This window comes from Lithobates pipiens, unplaced genomic scaffold (genome assembly GCF_037356315.1).
Source record: "Lithobates pipiens isolate NorthernLeopardFrog02 unplaced genomic scaffold, aLitPip1_a1.2 Scaffold_8, whole genome shotgun sequence".
NCBI lineage: Eukaryota > Metazoa > Chordata > Amphibia > Anura > Ranidae > Lithobates > Lithobates pipiens.
Genome location: NW_027507903.1, coordinates 433,928,564 through 433,946,854, shown reverse-complemented (window position 1 = coordinate 433,946,854; position 18,291 = coordinate 433,928,564). Strand labels below are relative to the sequence as shown.

The 18,291-nt window shown below is 43.1% G+C and overlaps 1 protein-coding gene across 4 annotated transcripts in view; it reads right to left on the bottom strand.

The window, feature by feature from the left end:
- Window positions 1–18,291, bottom strand: part of LOC143964534 (E3 ubiquitin-protein ligase RNF213-like) — a 582,447-nt gene that overhangs the window by 472,237 nt on the left and 91,919 nt on the right. For all 4 annotated transcript variants that reach the window (XM_077474318.1, XM_077474320.1, XM_077474317.1 and 1 more), the window contains exons 5-6: window positions 12,628–12,722; window positions 7,775–7,933 (exon numbers count right to left, since the gene is read on the bottom strand). In XM_077474318.1, the coding sequence (XP_077330444.1) occupies window positions 7,775–7,933; window positions 12,628–12,722 (254 nt within the window). The remainder of the gene's footprint in view (window positions 1–7,774; window positions 7,934–12,627; window positions 12,723–18,291) is intronic.

The window sequence follows — 18,291 nt, the reverse complement described above, 5'->3', positions numbered from 1 at the left end:
CTGTCCGGTTTTGACCCGGACAGTACGGGTTTAGGAGGCTGTGCCCGGGTTTCCCTCTGCCTCACACCCGGACAGCTGACAGGGGTACCATGGGGCCTCCTTTTACGAGCCCCAGCACACAGGGGGACCTGGACAGCAGGGGCATCGGAGCGGCGGGCGGGGGGAGCAATTACAGAGCAATCAAAACATATGGGAGAGAGAGGCGACAGGCAGCTGCTGGTGCGGAAGGTTTTAATAAAATAAATGCTTAAAAGCAATCCACTCACTCTCCATGTCAGAGCTGTATATGTCAGTCTGTGAAGTTGGACGTCCCATCCCCCCCTCCAATCTGCTCTTATCACTGAATCGCTGGAGGAAGCCGAGGATACAGAGCTGCGGGGAGACTGCAGTGAGCTGCCAGCCTGGGATGCTGTGACCAATCAGAGCATTCCAGAGGCTTAACCACGCCTCCATCATCAGAGGCTGACAGTTCACATGAGTTTCCCGATTCAGTGATAAGAGCAGCGTGGATCGGAGGGGAGAATGGGACAGCCAACTTCACAGACTGACATATACAGCTCTGACATGCAGAGTGAGTGGATTGCTTTTTAGCATTTATTTTATTAAAAACTTCTGCACCAGCAGCTGCCTGTCGCCTCTCTCTCCCTTATGTTTTGACCCTTCTGTGTTTGCCACCCCCTCTGTAACTGCCCCCCCCTCCTCTGTAATTTCCCCTCTCCTCTGTATTTGCACCCCTTTCATCTGTAATTGTCCCTCATTTCTCTATTTGTCCCTCCTCTGTATTTGCACGGGCCCCTCCTGTCACACCGCACCCCCTCCTGTCACACTCTGCACCCCCTCCTGTCACACTCTGCACCCCCTCCTGTCACACTCTGCACCCCCTCCTGTCACACTCTGCACCCCCTCCTGTCACACTCTGCACCCCATCCTGTCACACTCTGCACCACCTCCTGTCACACTCTGCACCACCTCCTGTCACACTCTGCACCACCTCCTGTCACACTCTGCACCACCTCCTGTCACACTCTGCACCACCTCCTGTCACACTCTGCACCACCTCCTGTCACACTCTGCACCACCTCCTGTCACACTCTGCACCACCTCCTGTCACACTCTGCACCACCTCCTGTCACACTCTGCACCACCTCCTGTCACACTCTGCACCCCCTCCTGTCACACTCTGCACCCCCTCCTGTCACACTCTGCACCCCCTCCTGTCACACTCTGCACCACCTCCTGTCACACTCTGCACCACCTCCTGTCACACTCTGCACCACCTCCTGTCACACTCTGCACCACCTCCTGTCACACTCTGCACCACCTCCTGTCACACTCTGCACCACCTCCTGTCACACTCTGCACCACCTCCTGTCACACTCTGCACCACCTCCTGTCACACTCTGCACCACCTCCTGTCACACTCTGCACCACCTCCTGTCACACTCTGCACCCCCTCCTGTCACACCGCATCCCCTCCTGTCACGCCGCAGCACCACCTCCTGTCACACCGCAGCACCACCTCCTGTCACACCGCAGCACCACCTCCTGTCACACCACACCCCCTCTTGTCACACCGCACTGCCCTACTGACACTGTCAACTGCTCTACTGACACAATTTACTACCCTACTGACACAATTTAGTGCCCTACTGACACTGTCCACTGCCCTACTGACACCATTTACTGCTTTACTGACACTGTCCACTGCCCTACTGACACCATTTACTGCTCTACTGACACTGTCCACTGCTCTACTGACACCATTTACTGCCCTACTGACACCATGTACTGCCCTACTGACACCATGTACTGCCCTACTGACACCATGTACTGCCCTACTGACACCATGTACTGCCCTACTGACACTGTCCACTGCCCTACTGATACCATTTACTGCTCTACTGACACTGTCCACTGCCCTACTGACACCATTTACTGCCCTACTGACACAATTTACTGCTCTACTGACACTGTACACTGCCCTACTGACACTGTCCACTGCTCTACTGACACCATTTACTGCTCTACTGACACTGTCCACTGCCCTACTGACACCATTTACTGCCCTACTGACACCATTTACTGCCCTACTGACACCATGTACTGCCCTACTGACACCATGTACTGCCCTACTGACACTGTCCACTGCCCTACTGATACCATTTACTGCTCTACTGACACTGTCCACTGCCCTACTGACACCATTTACTGCCCTACTGACACAATTTACTGCTCTACTGACACTGTACACTGCCCTACTGACACTGTACACTGCCCTACTGACACCATTTACTGCCATGCTGACACCATTTACTGCCCTGCTGACACCATTTACTGCCATACTGACACCATTTACTGCTCTACTGACACTGTCAACTGATCTACTGACACAATTTACTACCCTACTGACACCATTTACTGCTCTACTGACACTGTCCACTGATCTACTGACACCATTTACTGCCCTAATGACACAATTTACTGCCCTAATGACACCATGTACTGCCCTACTGACACTGTCCACTGCCCTACTGACACTGTCCACTGCCCTACTGACACTGTACACTGTCCTACTGACACTGTACACTGTCCTACTGACACCATTTACTGCTCTACTGAGACCATTTACTGCCCTACTGACACTGTCCACTGCCCTGCTGGCTGACAGTGTCCAATTTTAAGGTAGGCTATTGTCACTGACATTTCTTTTATTAATCGAATCATATTTTATGGGTACACTAAATGCTTTTGTTTTATTTAATCATGCCCATTTAAGTCCCTCCACTGTTAATGCAATTTGGCTATAGCAACTGTTCTGTGTAGCACACTTCATTACTACTCTTTTTGGGTAACCCAAGGTATTTTACAATCCTATAGCGTGTACTACAAAAAAATTGCCGTGCGCCGTGAAAATGTTCGGGTTTGTCTTGAAGAAAAGGTGGCAACCCTATGTACTACACTCTGTACACACAGTATGTAAAAAATATTTTTAAAAAAGTGATTTTTTTTTTTTAAAACATTATGACAAAAATTTACAACTTCAAAAAACTCTCCATGCTTCTTACTAAATACCTTGGGCTGTCTACTTTCCAAAAATGAGTCGGTTGGGGGATATTTGTACTGTCACTGGCATTTTAGGGCCTTGAGAAATGAGATAGGCCGCAAGTAAATCAGGTCTGATCAATTTTTAGATATATACCATAGTTTGTAGACTCATATATGCTTTCCTATAGACTAAATAATACTGTACACTGATTCGGGTTTTTTTTGCCAAATAAATGTTGCAGAATACATTTTGGTCTAAATTTATGAAGAACATTTATTTGCATAATTTTAAGAAAAACAAAAAACAAAATATGTTTGTGTGAGGGGGAAGGGGGGATGGGGTTGGGTTCAAAATGTTCTACCTTTTTTTGTTTATGTAGCAAAAAAATAAAAACAGTGGTAATTAAATACCATCAAAAGAAAGCTCTATTTGTGTGAGCTAAATGATAAAAATTTAGTTTAGGTACAGTGTTGCATGTGCTATTGTCATTCAAAGTGTGACAGCGCTGAAAACTGAAAATCAGCCTGGGCAGGAAGGGGGTAAAAGTCCACGGTGTTGCAGCCCCTTTTGTTTTTAAAAGTCCCAGACATTCCTAAAAGCAACTCTGCCAAAAAACAAAACATCAACCCCTCATATTTTCCATCCTGACAAAGCCATTTCAAGATTTAAAAAGGGACATGCATCCATTGAAAATACCTAGCGATAACACTGTCTCATTCAGTGGTATTATAACTGAATGAAACAGTTGTACCATTTTTATTAAACTGATAAAATAAAAGCCATAAATTATGTTTAGGTAATTTATGACTTTTTATGGCAAAAAGGAAACAGCTGTCTGTATTATAATGCCACTGAATGAGAGTTTTATTGCTAGGTATTTTCAAGGGATTAATGTCCCTTACGCATGATTTCCTGAAAGTTGTGGGTAAGTGACTGTGTGCATGTATGAGTAAGTAACTGTGTGCAATTGTATGGATAAATTACTGTAGCTCTGCATTATTATCAAGCGAGTTCCATCATAGGACAAATTAAAAGAGAAGTATGGGTTTACTTTTTATTTATTTTTTTGATTCATACTTACCTCGGTGGATGGAGCATTAGACTGATGCTCCATCTGTCCCCCGCCATCTCTGCACTGAGAACCGAGCCACTGAACACTGCCAAAGACTCGGTTCTCACAGATCCCCGAGAGGAAAGCTGCTGACTGACAGTCAGCGTCTTTCCTCTCTGCATCTCATCGGAGAGCTGAGCTGTGGAGGGGCAGGGAGAGGCTGTCTCAGCGGCTCGCCGAGACTACCAAGAATCAGGGCAGATGGCAGGGACGTCAGCAGAGAGCGGACTTCAGACCACTCTCCGCTGAAAACAACTAAACAAATTGCACTCCTATGACCCTTAGGAGTAGGGATGGGCTGTCTGTTCACCAAATAGCGAACAATTTGGGGTGATCGTGGCAAATTCGAAAGCCGCGGAACACCCTTTAAAAGGCTATGGGAGAAATCAAAAGTGCTAATTTTAAAGGTTAATACGCAAGTTAGTGTCATAAAAAGTGTTTGGGGACCTGGGGCCTGCCCCAGGAGACATGTAACGACTGTTTTTTTCGGGAGCAGTGATTTTAATAATGCTTAAAGTGAATCAATAAAAGGGTGATCCCGTCCCCCTTTGATGCAAGGGGGAATGCTTCCAGATTCTGATAAGCCCCCTGCCCGCAGTCCCCCACAACCACCGGACAAGGGTTGTGGGGATGAGGCCCTTCTCCCCATCAACATGGGGGCAAGGTGCTTTGGGGGGCTACCTCAAAGCATCCTCCCAATTTTAAGGGCATGTGGCCTGGTACGGTTCAGGAGGGGGGGGCGCTCTCTCGTTCCCCCCTCTTTTCCTGCGGCCTGCCAGGTTGCATGCTCGGATAAGGGTCTGGTATGGATTTTCGGGGGGAACGGCACAGCTTTTGTTTTTTAATTTTGGCGCGGGGTTCCCCTTAATAACCATACCAGACCTGAAGGGCTTGGTAATAGAATTTGGGGGGACTCCAGTCCAAATTTTTAATTTTGGTTCGGGGTTCCCCTTTGTGACAGACCTAGCCAGGACCGAGGCTTTTGGAGGGGACTGAATGCAAGCCTCTTGCCATTATGGGCCCTGTATGCCTGGGGACCCCTGAGGTGGTGTTACTTGGATTCAGGTCCATGTCCCCCCCCCCCCCAAGACACACAGACTCTGGATATGTATATGCCATATTAGCAATAGACTGAATCATACTGTTGGGACACAAACTGTTAGATGCTAATGTCATGAACTCCAACCACCTGTCTGTTGTGTAAATGAGTCTAGTCTGGCTTGTAGAGTATTCCACACATTGTTGTTGTGCTAATTAACCCTGTGTTGATGTTTATGGTAATGTGTATTGAATAGTCAGTCAGTGAGCTAGGAGACAAAGTCTTAACCTGAAAAGTCTTCTCTCAGACAACTAGTCTGGGTCAATGATTAGATAATTAGCTCATACTAATTAGGTTAGATTTTAGGGTCTAGTAATGAACAGAGGAATCCCCATACCGTCTTTTTCAATGACTTTTATCTGTATTGCCAAGACCCGACAATTCATTATAGCCGCGAGTACTTTTCAATTACTTTTTTTTCTTTTAGAAAAGTACATTTTGTGCAGAGACTTTTCTAAACACGGGAAACATGCACCACTTTACAGGCATACTATAGACCCCCCCAGGTATGAAATTTAAAGGAATATTACACTTTTATTGTTTCACTTTAAGCATTATTAAAATCACTGCTCCTGAAAATAAAACTTTTTTTTTTGCATTGATTCATGTCCCCTGGGGAAGGACCCAGGTCCCCAAACACTTTTTATGACAATAATTGGCATATTAGCCTTAAAATTAGCACTTTTGATTTTTCATGTTCGAATCCCATAGACTTTAATGGTGTTTGAACAAACTTTTTGCCTGTTCGCATGTTCTGGATGCGAACCGAACAGGGGGGTGTTTCGGCTCATCCCTACTTAGGAGAAGCCCAGCCTAAAAAGCTCAGGCTGGAATTCTCCTTAAAGCCCCATACACACTATCAGATTATCTGCTTTTTTCCTTCAGATTTACCAAAACCATGTAGTAGAAGGGCCTGCCTGATTGCATACACATTGAAACTCCTAAGGTTTGTCCTCATATTATATGGTTTTGGTAAATCTGAAGGAAAAACGCAGCAGATAATCTGATAGTGTGTATAGGGCTTTAATCTTTAATTGGGAAAGACAGGATATGAAAGGATTTGCCCGTACTCCACATTTGAATATAGATATATATATACACACACACACACACACACACACACATATATATATATACATATACACATACACACACACACCTGATAGAAAGCATACCGATGCTGATTATGCGTATAATATATTTTGATTATGAATAGATTGTGGCAATTATACTTTATTTTTTTCTTATTAGAAATTAGCATTTTTGTTCAGACTTCTGGCCTTTGCAGCTCCCCTAGGAATTATTATTATTTTTTTATCAGTGACAAGTAGATTGGGACCCTAATTTAATCCCTTGGACAAGTAGTTTTAAAAAAAAATAAAAATCCACACCCGAGTATATATTATACTCTTATATTAGATATTATCACAAATATTGAAGATGATGGAAAATTTGCCAGAAGTTAAGTAAGTATATGGCAGAAGATGCGTTTTAATGAGTTTCTTTATGGGATCTGGAAACGTATTCATATATTATGCTACTTTGCATAGTAGTCAATTACAATCAATAATATCATGAGATGATGCCCCTTTCACACTGTCGCGACTTAAAAGTTGCCCGATTTTGCGGCCACGATTTCAGGGTATGCCTGTGTAAACTTGAGATCTATGGTCGCACAGATATGAATGGATATCATTGGGAATCATGGGGTAAGACTTGTCATGCGACTCTGATGTCCAAAGTCACAAGAAAAGTTACACAAGAGAGCCTGTATGTTAGGAAAAGCCAGTTCACGTCTGCAGATGGTCCGGGTGAGATTTTCCTGCTGGCATCTTGCCCACCATCATCGAGCATCTGGTGAGTTTCTGTGTGCAAGTGTACCTAGAAAAATTGGTGCGGTTTAGAAGGCAAATGGTGGTCACACCAAATATTGATTTGATTTGGATTTCTCTTCTGTTCATTTACTTTCCATTTTGTTAATTGATAAAAATAAACTTCAATTTCTGAAAGCCTTCTTAATTTACAGAATTTTCTCACACCTGCCTAAAATCTTTGCTTGATAGGGTATATTTAAAAAAAAAAAAAAAAAATTCCACATATAGTAAGAGGCGGTTCACACAGGGGCAGCACGACTTGCAGTGCGACTTACAGAGTCGACCTGCACACGACTTCAGTGGCGGCTTGCAAAATGACTTCTGTATAGGTATAAGTCACCCCAAAAGTAGTACAGGAACCTTTTTCTAAGTCGGAGCCACTTCAGTTGTTCCTATTAGAACAGTTCCATAGTACAGAATGGAACACGACTTGTCAGGTGGCTAAGTCGCCTGACAAATCGCCCCTGCGTGAACCGGGTCTAAATATATTGCTTATTTATATAAAATCAGCAGGTGGAGTGGCTGGGCTCCATTTCACAACTTTGCTGATGCTCCTTGGCTACTATTTTGAAAATACCCGGTTTACAGAATTCAATAACAAAGGCCAAATCCCACATCCCACATGAGAAAACTGTGCAACTTACTTTGTGCAGCTCATAGTGCAGATGGCATCTTCCCATGGCCGATAGCCTTCTATTCCCGCACCTTTCACTATCACTGTATCCTCATTGATTTTAACATCAAAATGTTTGGAAACTATGACATGGAAATATAGCGTGATACAATCAGCAGGATCAAGTTCCCTGTAGGAATAAGAATTAAGCATTAACAGACTAAGTTGTACACATCTCCTTTTTTTCATGTAGATTACAAAACTTTATTTTTAACAAAGGAACAAACTGATTTATGTAATAGATCAGGCTCAATCATAAAAAAATAAAATAAAAATAAAATAAAAATAAAAATAAAAAAGGAACAAAAAAAAAAAAAGATTAGCTTGCATCATAACTGAAAATATGTCCATACATAATTTTGAGGCGAAGACTATGCCAGAGTCTGTAGCTGTAAAAGCTTCACTAGTGACAGAATCGCTAAAATTGCACTTCATTTTAGTGAAGGAGGAGAGTAAAAAAATCCCAAGAATTTCTTTAACCACTTCAATACAGGGCACTTTCGCCCCCTTCCTTCCCAGCCCAATTTTCAGCTTTCATCGCTCTTGCGCTTTCAGTGACAATTGCGCGGTCATGCTACACTGTACCCAAATTAAATTTTTATCATTTTGTTCGCACAAATAGAGCTTTATTTTGGTGTTATTTATTCACGACTCCGTTTTTTATTTTTTGCGATATAAGCGCAAAAAAAGCGGAAATTTGGAAAAAAAAAACAATATTTTCTTTTTTCTATTTTAAAAGAAATCCAATAAAATCAAATTTTGTCATAAATTTAAGCCAAAATTTATTCTGCTACATGTTTTTGGTAAAAAAAATTCCGTTAAGTGTATAATAATTGGTTTGTGTGATCACGGACATATGTACGCAAATGATCATGTACATATGTGTGCAGGTGATCACGTACATATGTGTGCAGATAATCATTGGGACATGTGATTTTAGTGGGACATATGTGGGGGACATGTTTTTATTATTAGGGACATGTGTTTTTATTATTTGGGGACATGTATGTTTTGGGGCCATATGTGGGGACATTGTGTTTATACTGTGTGGTGTGTTGTGTGTTTACACTAGACTGATGATCAGTGAGTAAAAAGCTGTAAAGCAGCTCATACTCACTGATCATCAGCCGGCTGCAGTGATCTGCTCTCCTCAGCGATGACTTCTGTGTGAGGAGAGGAGGAGCCGATTGCCTAGCAACCGGCTGTTTGTTTACATCACATGACGGCCGTGATTGGACACGGCCGTCATGTGATCAGGAGGGCCAATCACAGAGCCCTCCTGCCGATCTGAGATGGGCCGTGTCCGGGTGACACGAGCACATCGGGATCGCGCCGCTGCACGGGCACGCGCGATCCCGCTGCTTCTGAAGGATGTTCCTGAACGTCCTATCAGAAGTAGACGGCTCCCACCCGGCCGTATATATGCATTGGCCGGGTGGGAAGTGGTTAAGTATATAAATAGTAAGAAAGGGAGGTCAGATCATATTGGTCCCATAAAGAATGATAAATCTGGTTACTAAGGATGGAGAGATAGCGAAGGTATTGAATTTATTCTTCTCCTCAGTCTTCACGAGGGAATCGGGAAGCTGCAATGTTTATCCTCATGACACATCACAGGAAGCAACCTCATGGCTAACAGAGAACAGAATTAAAAATAGACTTGAAAAACGTAACGCTAATAAGTCAGTGGGACCAGATGGCTTGTACCCGAGGGTCCTTAACCACTTCCCGTCTGGTCAATAATAGATTGATGTCCGGGAAGTGGACATCAGCATGTTGATTATCAGCACAGCTCCATCAGATGTGCCAAAAAGGTAACCAGACAGTGCCCAATACATTGCCAATCAGTGCCCTACAGTAACACCTGTCAAAACCTCAACAGTACCTCATCATCAGTGCTGTCCATCAGTGCCACCTGTCAATGCCAATCAGTACCGCTTATCAGTGCCAATCAGTGTTGCCTATCAGTGCCCATCACAGCCACCTGTTAGTGCCCCATCAGTGCCGCCTATTGGTGCCCATCAATTCTACATATCAGTACCTCATCAGTGCCACCTTATCAGTGCCCATCAGTGAAGGAGAAAACAAAATTGTATAACCGAAACAAAGAAAAAGGTATTTTTTTCAAAAATTTCAGTATTTTTTAGTTTGTTTAGAAAAAAATAAAACCCCGAGAGGTAATCAAATACCACCAAAAGAAAGCTCTATTTGTGGGAAGAAAATGATAAAAATTTAGTTTGGGTACAGTGTTGCATGACTGCGCAATTGTCATTCAAAATGCAACAGTGCTAAAAGCTGAAAATTGTCCTGGGCAGGAAGGGGCGAAAGTGCCTGGTATTGAAGTGGTTAAGGAACTCAGTCAAGCAATTGCCAGACCATTGTTCCTAAGTTTTACGAATAGTCTACTGACTGGAATAGTACCAGCTAATTGCAGAAAAGCCAATGTAGCACCAATATTTAAAAAAGCGCCACAATACATCACTGGGAATTACAGGCCAGTTAGCCTAACATCAATTGTATTCTGCTTGTAAGTTTACATATCCTGGCAGAATTTATGATTTCTTGACCATTTTTCAGAGAATATGAATGATAACACAAAAACATTTCTTTCACTTATGGTTAGCGTTTGGCTGAAGCCATTTATTATCAATCAACTGTGTTTACTCTTTTTAAATCATAATGGCACCAGAAACTACCCAAATGACCCTGATCAAAAGTTTAGATACCCTGGTGATTTTGGCCTGATAACATACACACAAGTTGACACAAAGGGGTTTGAATGGCTATTAAAAGGTAACCATCCTCACCTGTGATCTGTTAGCTTGTAATTAGTGTGCATGTATAAAAGGTCAATGAGTTTCTGTAATCCTGACAGACCCTTGCATCTTTCATCCAGGGCTGCACTGACGTTTCTGGATTCTGACTCATGGGGAAATCAAAAGAATTGTCAAAGGATCTGCAGGAAAAGGTAGTTGAACTGTATAAAACAGGAAAAGGATATAAAAAGATATCCAAGGAATTGAGAATGACAATCAGCAGTGTTCAAACTCTAATCAAGAAGTGGAAAATGAGTTCTGTTGAAACCAAACACGGTCAGGTAGACCAACTAAAATTTCAGCCACAGCTGCCAGGAAAATTGTTCAGGATGCAAAAAAAAAAAACACAAATAACTTCAGGTGAAATACAGGACACTCTGAAAACATGTGGTGTGGCCATTTCAAGATGCACAATAAAGAGGCACTTGAAGAAAGATGGGCTGCATGGTCGAGATGATAGAACTAAGCCATTACTACACAAATGCCACTAAGTATTCATAAACAACCTGGAGGATAGGATAAACAGCTCAATCTCTGGATTTGTGAATAATACTAAGCTAAGCAGGGCAATAACTTCTCCGCAGGATGTAAAAACCTTGCAAAAAGATCTGAACAAATGTATGGGGTGGGCAACTACATGGCAAATGAGGCTTGATGTAGAAAAATTATAAATAATGCATTTGGGTGTCAAAAATATGAATGCAATCTAATCACTAGGGGGAGAACCTCTGGGCGAATCTAGGATGGAAAAGGACCTGAGGGTCCTAGTAGATGACAGGCTCAGCAATGGCATGCAATGCCAAGCTGCTGAAAGCAAAGCAAACAGAATATTGGCATGTATTAAAAAGGGGATTCACTCCAGAGATAAAATGATAATTCTCCCAATCTAGAAGACTCTGGTCCGGCTGCACCTCGAGTATGCTGTCCAGTTCTGGGCACCAGTCCTCAGGAGGGATGTGCTGGAACTGGAGAGAGTCCAGAGAAGGGCAGCAAAACGAATAAAGGGTCTAGATGACAGTTATGAGGAATGGTTGTGAGCACTGAACTTGTTCTCTCTTGAGAAGAGACGCTTGAGGGGGGATAAGATTTAAATGTGCAAATACCATACTGGGGACCCCAACAATAGGGATAAAACTTTTAAAATGAGAAGAAAATCGGTTTAACCTTAAACTACGTAGAGGGTTCTTTACTGTAAGAGCGGTAAGGATGTGGAATTCTCTTCCACAGGCAGTTGTTATTTTTTTCAAAAAACTATTGGATAAGCACCTGAACAACCACAACATACAGGGATATACAATGTAATACTGACATAAAATCAGACACATAGGTTGGACTTGATGGACTTTTTTTCAACTTTACCTACTATGTTACTATGTATTATCACTACTATAAATGATTCCCTCACTAAAGAAAACTGAACTTTACCCATAACAGCTTGATAAACAAATAATGTTCTTTAGCCGAACATACATTTCACATTAATAGTTATGCTACCAAAATTAGTATGTGTTGTAAATTGCCTCCAGTATTGCTCCTGTTTCTTCTTGCTGGAAGCTGCCATTTTGCTGAAGCCCAGAGCCCCTGATTCATAAAGCGGAACTAAGCCCATCGATTTAGAGGTTTTAAATAAACAGTTGCATTCAGATAATGCCGGAATTGCTAACTGTCACATGCACTTGTTTCCTCAACCAAACTGTCATTTTGACTGGTGTCATAACTGATCACATGCGTAGCACCATGGCAGTTGCAGATCAAACAGAAGCAGCTTCCCTTTCTGTAAAGGATAGAAGGGTTTAATTCCGTTTTAAGGCTGTCAGCAGATCGGCCTTTACAAACTTAGCAGAGCCTAAAAATAGCGAGCAACTGAACATGTGCAGAGCAGAGTGAAACAGTGCATTACTGGATTTAAAACCATATATACACTTATTTATAATGTTTTACTGGTGAAGCATTGCGAGCTACAGAATTGCCCATCTGACATAGCCCTAAGAGTTTCATCATACTTCACCTTCTGATAGCCATTTGTTCCTCTTTGTTATGCGCCCTTTCTTTACTTGAAGTTTTTCCAACTTCATCTTGTAGGTGTGAAGTATCTGTGGCCTTCTGGTTGAAGAAATAAGAAAACATTTTAATTGTTTTACTTTTAATACCTATTTTATTCTATATTAAACACCAGTTTTTTAATTTCTGTATCCATTCTGTTTTTAACCTTTTTGCTGCCACCCTGAAAAATAGAATAGGGTTTCCATTTTTTGTGTCACACAATATTAGCACAAAATTGTATTTAAAAACACTCACCTCAAGTTTAATCACCCCATATCACAATCTTTAATGAGAGAAATTGTCTTTAAAAAATGTGCCCTCTGAAGCTATTAGAGGGCAATGGAGCATGATAGCCTGACCAGGAAGTGATGTTTTACACATCACTTAGTTTCATAGTTTCATAGTTAGTAAGGTTGAATAAAGACACCAGTCCATCCTGTTCAACCTGAGTTGAGTGTCTACAATTGTCCCTATCCCTGAACATTGCACACTCACATTGGTCCCTACCCTCAAGGAGCCCACAATACAAGGTCCCCACTCATCTACTAGGGTCAATTTTGGACAGAAGCCAATTAACTTACCTGCATGTCTTTGGAGTGTGGGAGGAAACCAGAGTACCTGGAGGAAACCCACGCAGGCACAGGGAGAACATGCAAACTCCAGGCAGATAGTGTCGTGGTTGGGATTTGAACCAGCAACCCTTCTTACTGCTAGGTGAGAGTGCTAACCACTACACCACTGTGCCGCCCAATGAGTAGAAAGGTGAGATCTCCCTCCCTACTACCCGGTGGCACCTGCCATGCTGGTCCTCGGTCTGCCAATGGGAGTGCAGATCCCAGGAAACATGTCGGGACATGGATAGGGGTAGGGGGGACTAACTAATAGTTGTAGAATGTGTGGAAGCAATTAAGTGACAATTGGCTTGCATTTTGCTTAAATCGGGATTGTAGTAATGTCATGTCACTTCCTGTCAGTACAGAAGCTCAGTAGAGATGTTGCATTTCTGTCCAATCCCTCCCTATAGCAGAAGATTGTTATAGTAGTGATCCATAATGATGGTGACTTTTGGTAATTAGAAAGAGTGGAGTCCAGGCTACAATGTTCTGTAACTGTGTGGTGCTAGCACTGTTGCCATAGTAAAGGTATTTATATTGCACAATTAATGTACATACCACTTTACATATTATTCATTCACATCATTCCCTGGTCTCAGGTAGCTTACAATCTTAGATTTCTATCTCACATGCAGTAAGGCCAATTTAAAAAGAATCCAATAAATCTACCAGCATGTTTTTGGAGAGTGCCAAAAGAAAAAAAAATGGAGTACCTGGAGAAAAGTCACACAAACACAGGGAGAACATGCAAATTCAAACCGAGGACCCCAGTCCTTCAAGGCATATGTGCTAATCTCTGAGCTGCTGTGCTGCCCTATTTATTCCCAATAAAAAGCAAGAATATAAAAAAATTATTTTTTAATACAGCTTACCTGTAAAATCCTTTTTTTTGTTTAGTACATCACGGGACACAGAGCATTATTCATAACTATATGGGTTATACGCTACCTTTAGGTGATTGGACACTGGCAACCAATAGCAAGAAGGTTCCTTCCATATAACTCCTCCCATGTGGGAATTACCTCAGTTTTGTAGCAAGCAATGAAAGTCCCAGAAAAGAGGGGAGGGATCTCTGTGTCCCGTGATGTACTCAAAGAAAAGGATTTTACAGGTAAGCTGTATTAAAAAAATCTATTTTTCTTTATCGTACATCACGGGACAAAGAGCATTATTCATGACTATCTGGGATGTCCTAAAGCAATGCACCTGAGGGGAGGGAGTCACAACCGATACAAGTCCCAAACAGCCCCCGGTTCTATGAGGCTGCCTGCAACACGCTGTGGCCAAAAACAGTCTACTTTTGAGATCTAACATCCACCTGGTAAAACCTGGTGAACGTGTGAACCGAAGACCAAGCAACTGCTTTGCAGACCTGAGCCATAGACACTTGTCAATGCACTGCCATGATGCACTAACCCCTCTAGTGGAATGTGCCTTCAAATCTCTAGGTGGAATCCTGTGCTTCAACTCATACGCCTGGATGATAGCCTGGCGAATCCACCTCAAGATAGTTGAACCTGTAGCTGCCGGTCCTTTTTTCTGACCCTCCGGCAGAATAAAGAGAGAGTCAGTCTTCCTGAATGGAGCTGACATACTTAAGTAGACTGATAGCCCTCACTACATCAAGCGAATGAAGTAACCTTTCTTCCCTAGACTTGGGGTTTGGAAAGAAGGAGGGCAAAATTATATCCTGATTTAAATAAAAATTGGAAACTACTTTTGGCAAAAAATCCTGATGAGGGCGATGTAGAACCAAGTAAGGCTCTTTGCATGAAAGGGCGGCTAACTGACACTCTTCTAGTCGAGGTTATGGCCACCAAAAAGACTGTAAATTTGGTAAATACTGTTGCACACAACCTTTGCCAGATGGGTCTGATATTAATTTTAGGAAGCTGCTCACATATAAAAGTGTTCTCTGCACTCCAAAATCTAAATCAACAGTGTTTATGTGGCGCTACCTAGATAAAGGAATCATATATAGTTTCTTATAAATAAGGATTCTCAGTGAAATAAATAAATTATCATAAATAATAGTAGTGCATCTATTTAAAATATATATATATAAAATGCAAAGGGAATGTTACATATATCAAAAGATTCAAAATTAATTGTATAGATATATCAATATGTGCAAATGTGCAAAAGTGTAATTAATAAAATCCACCAAAAAATGTGTTATTCCCAATATGGATTAAATACAATATCACAAACATAAAAATTATTTGTGTATAAAGAATATTGAATATGTGCAAATGTGCAAATGTGACTCATTTTCTAGTCAATAGGACTAAGGGAATATGCCTAATAGGCTCAAAGGGTAGACCCTTAAGAGCTGACAGCACCAAGTTCAAGTCCCAGGGGCATAAGGGTGGTTTAACCGGAGGCCTTAGGTGCGATACTCCCTTAACAAAGGTACTCACCAAAGAATGGGATGCAATCAGTCTATGGAAAAAAGCTGATAGGCACAATTAAGGGTCAAATTTCAGCCTTAAGGCCAATTTTAAGTCCACTCCTGCCTGAAGAAAGGCAAGGATTTTCCCAATCTTATACTTACGAGGGTTCCATCCTTTCCCTTCGCACCAGGAAATGTATGATTTCCAGACTCTGTAGTAAATGGCCACAGAGACCGGCTTTCTAGCACTTATCAGAGTAGACAAGACTGAACCCCTGACCCCATGGCCTTTTAATATCCTGGCCTCAATAGCCAGGCCATCAAATTCAGCGACCGTAAAGCAGGATGAAATATGGACCCTTGAAACAACAGGTCCGGACGGAACGGAAGGAGCAATGGGTCCCCTACTGCCAACTTCACAATTTCTGTGTACCAAGACCTCCTGGGCCAGGCTGGGGCCACCAGGATCACAATTTTTTGTTCTTCCTGTATCCTGCGTAGCAGGTGTGGAAGAATTTGAATTGGAGGGAATTGGAGGGAAGGCATACAACAGGGAATACTGGTGCCAAGGAACCACCAATGCATCTGTCCCAACTGCAAGCGAATCGTTGGTTCTGGACACAAACCTGTCCAGCTTGGCATTGAACCTGGGTGGTAGGAGATCCACATCCGGGGTCCCCCAATGTTGACAAATTTGGAGAAAAACCTTGGGATGTAGGCAACAATTTTTGGTGACTTAGAAAGTCTGCCTGCCAATTGTCCACCCCCGATATGAATACTGCCGAAAGAAACGGCACATGCCTTTCTGCCCATGTCAATATGTGATCCACTTCTTTTCTGGGCCATTGGGCTTTTGGTGCCCCCTTGGTGGTTGATATATGGGACCACCATGGAGTTGTTGGATTGGACTCGGACCGGAAGACCCCGTACCTTGATTTTCCTAAACGCAGAGCTAGCCGGGCTGCCCGAATTTCCAAAAGATTAATGGGCAAGGTCTTCTCTGTTTGAGAACACTCCCCCTGGACTGATGCCTCCTCCAGGACTGCTCCCCAGCCCAGACGACTGGCGTCCATAGTCACCACTTTCCAAGCCACTGGTGGAAAAGATCTTCCGACTTTTAGGTTGGTTTTCGACCACCAAGAAAGGCTCCGTTGTGTCTGTGGGGACAGAGTCATAGGATGATCTAAGGTTTGAGCAGTCTTGTCCCAGGCTTTCAGAATGTTGTTCTGGAGCAATATGGAGTGGAACTGAGCATAAGAAACTGTGTTGAAAGACTACACCATCTTGCCCAGTAACCTCATACACAGCCGAACAGATGGTTTCTCTTCTCTTTTCACCCTCCGGACGAGCTCCACTATGGAGTTGATCCTTAAGGGGGGTAAAAATACCTTTTCTCTAGTGGTATCCAAAAAAATTAGACCCGATACATCAATACTTGAGTTGGATGAAGGGTTGATTTGTCTATATTCAGAATCCAGCCTAGGTGCTGTAAAACCTGAACCATTTTTAAAACGTTTTGAACCAGGATGGGATAAGATTGATCCTTCAGAAGATCATCCAGATACCCTACTATGGCAATTCCCTGGGATCTTAGGGCTGCCAACATTGGTGCCAGAATCTTTGTGAAGACTCGAGGGGCCGTGGCTAAACCGAATGGCAATGCCACAAACTGAAAATGGCACCCTTTTACCACGAAACGCAGCAACCTTTGATGCAGGATGCAGATAGGCACATGAAGGTACGCGTCCTTTATGTCTATGGACGCTAAATAAGCCTTACCTCCCCATTGGGTTTCGGTACGGTGAAAAGGTTTGAGTAAAACCCCTTGAATCTTTCTTCGTGCGGGACCTCGACAATTACCCCCTGCATCTGCAGATGCTCCAAGGCCAGGAACAGACATTTCCTTTTCCCCGGTTCCGCCGGAACCCTTGAGCTCAGAAATCGAGTTGGAGGAAACTCCCGAAACTCTATTCTGTAACCTTGTGTTATGACCCACCTGGCCTGAAACAGTCCCTCCCAAGCATCCAAAAACAGCCGAAGTCTTCCCCCCCACCCGTAAGAGCGGGGGCGCCCCTTCACAGGGTAGACTTGGAGTTGGGCTTGGCTGACCTTTGAGTCCAGGGTTTTTTCTGACCCTGTGATTTTTTTAAACCCAGACTGCTGAGGCCGTCGGTACCGCTTGGCAGAAGAACTAGGCCCTAGAGCATGAGGAATTTTAAAAGGCTGTTTGTTCTTCCTATTAACAGGAAGTAGGGCGCTCTTTCCTCCTGAGATCTTTTGGATATACTTATCCAGATCTTCGCCAAACAGGCGTTCTCCATGAAAAGGAAAAGCAGCAAGAAGTTTCTTACACGGCATCTTGGCAGACCGGTTCTTTAGCCACCACAGTCTGCGCATATGTACTGACAGCAGTGCACAAAGAGACATCTGCTGAATCAAGTCTTTTAATGCGTCTACTGCAAAGCACAAAGCGCGAGGGAGCTCCGATAATTCCTCGGTAGTCTCCTCTTGACAAGGTAGGTTCCTTACCAACCTTTTAAAATGGTCCTTTAGGGACTGGCAGATGCCGATAGCTGCTACCGCTGGCTGAACTGCTGAGCCGGCCACTGCAAAGGAGGCTTTT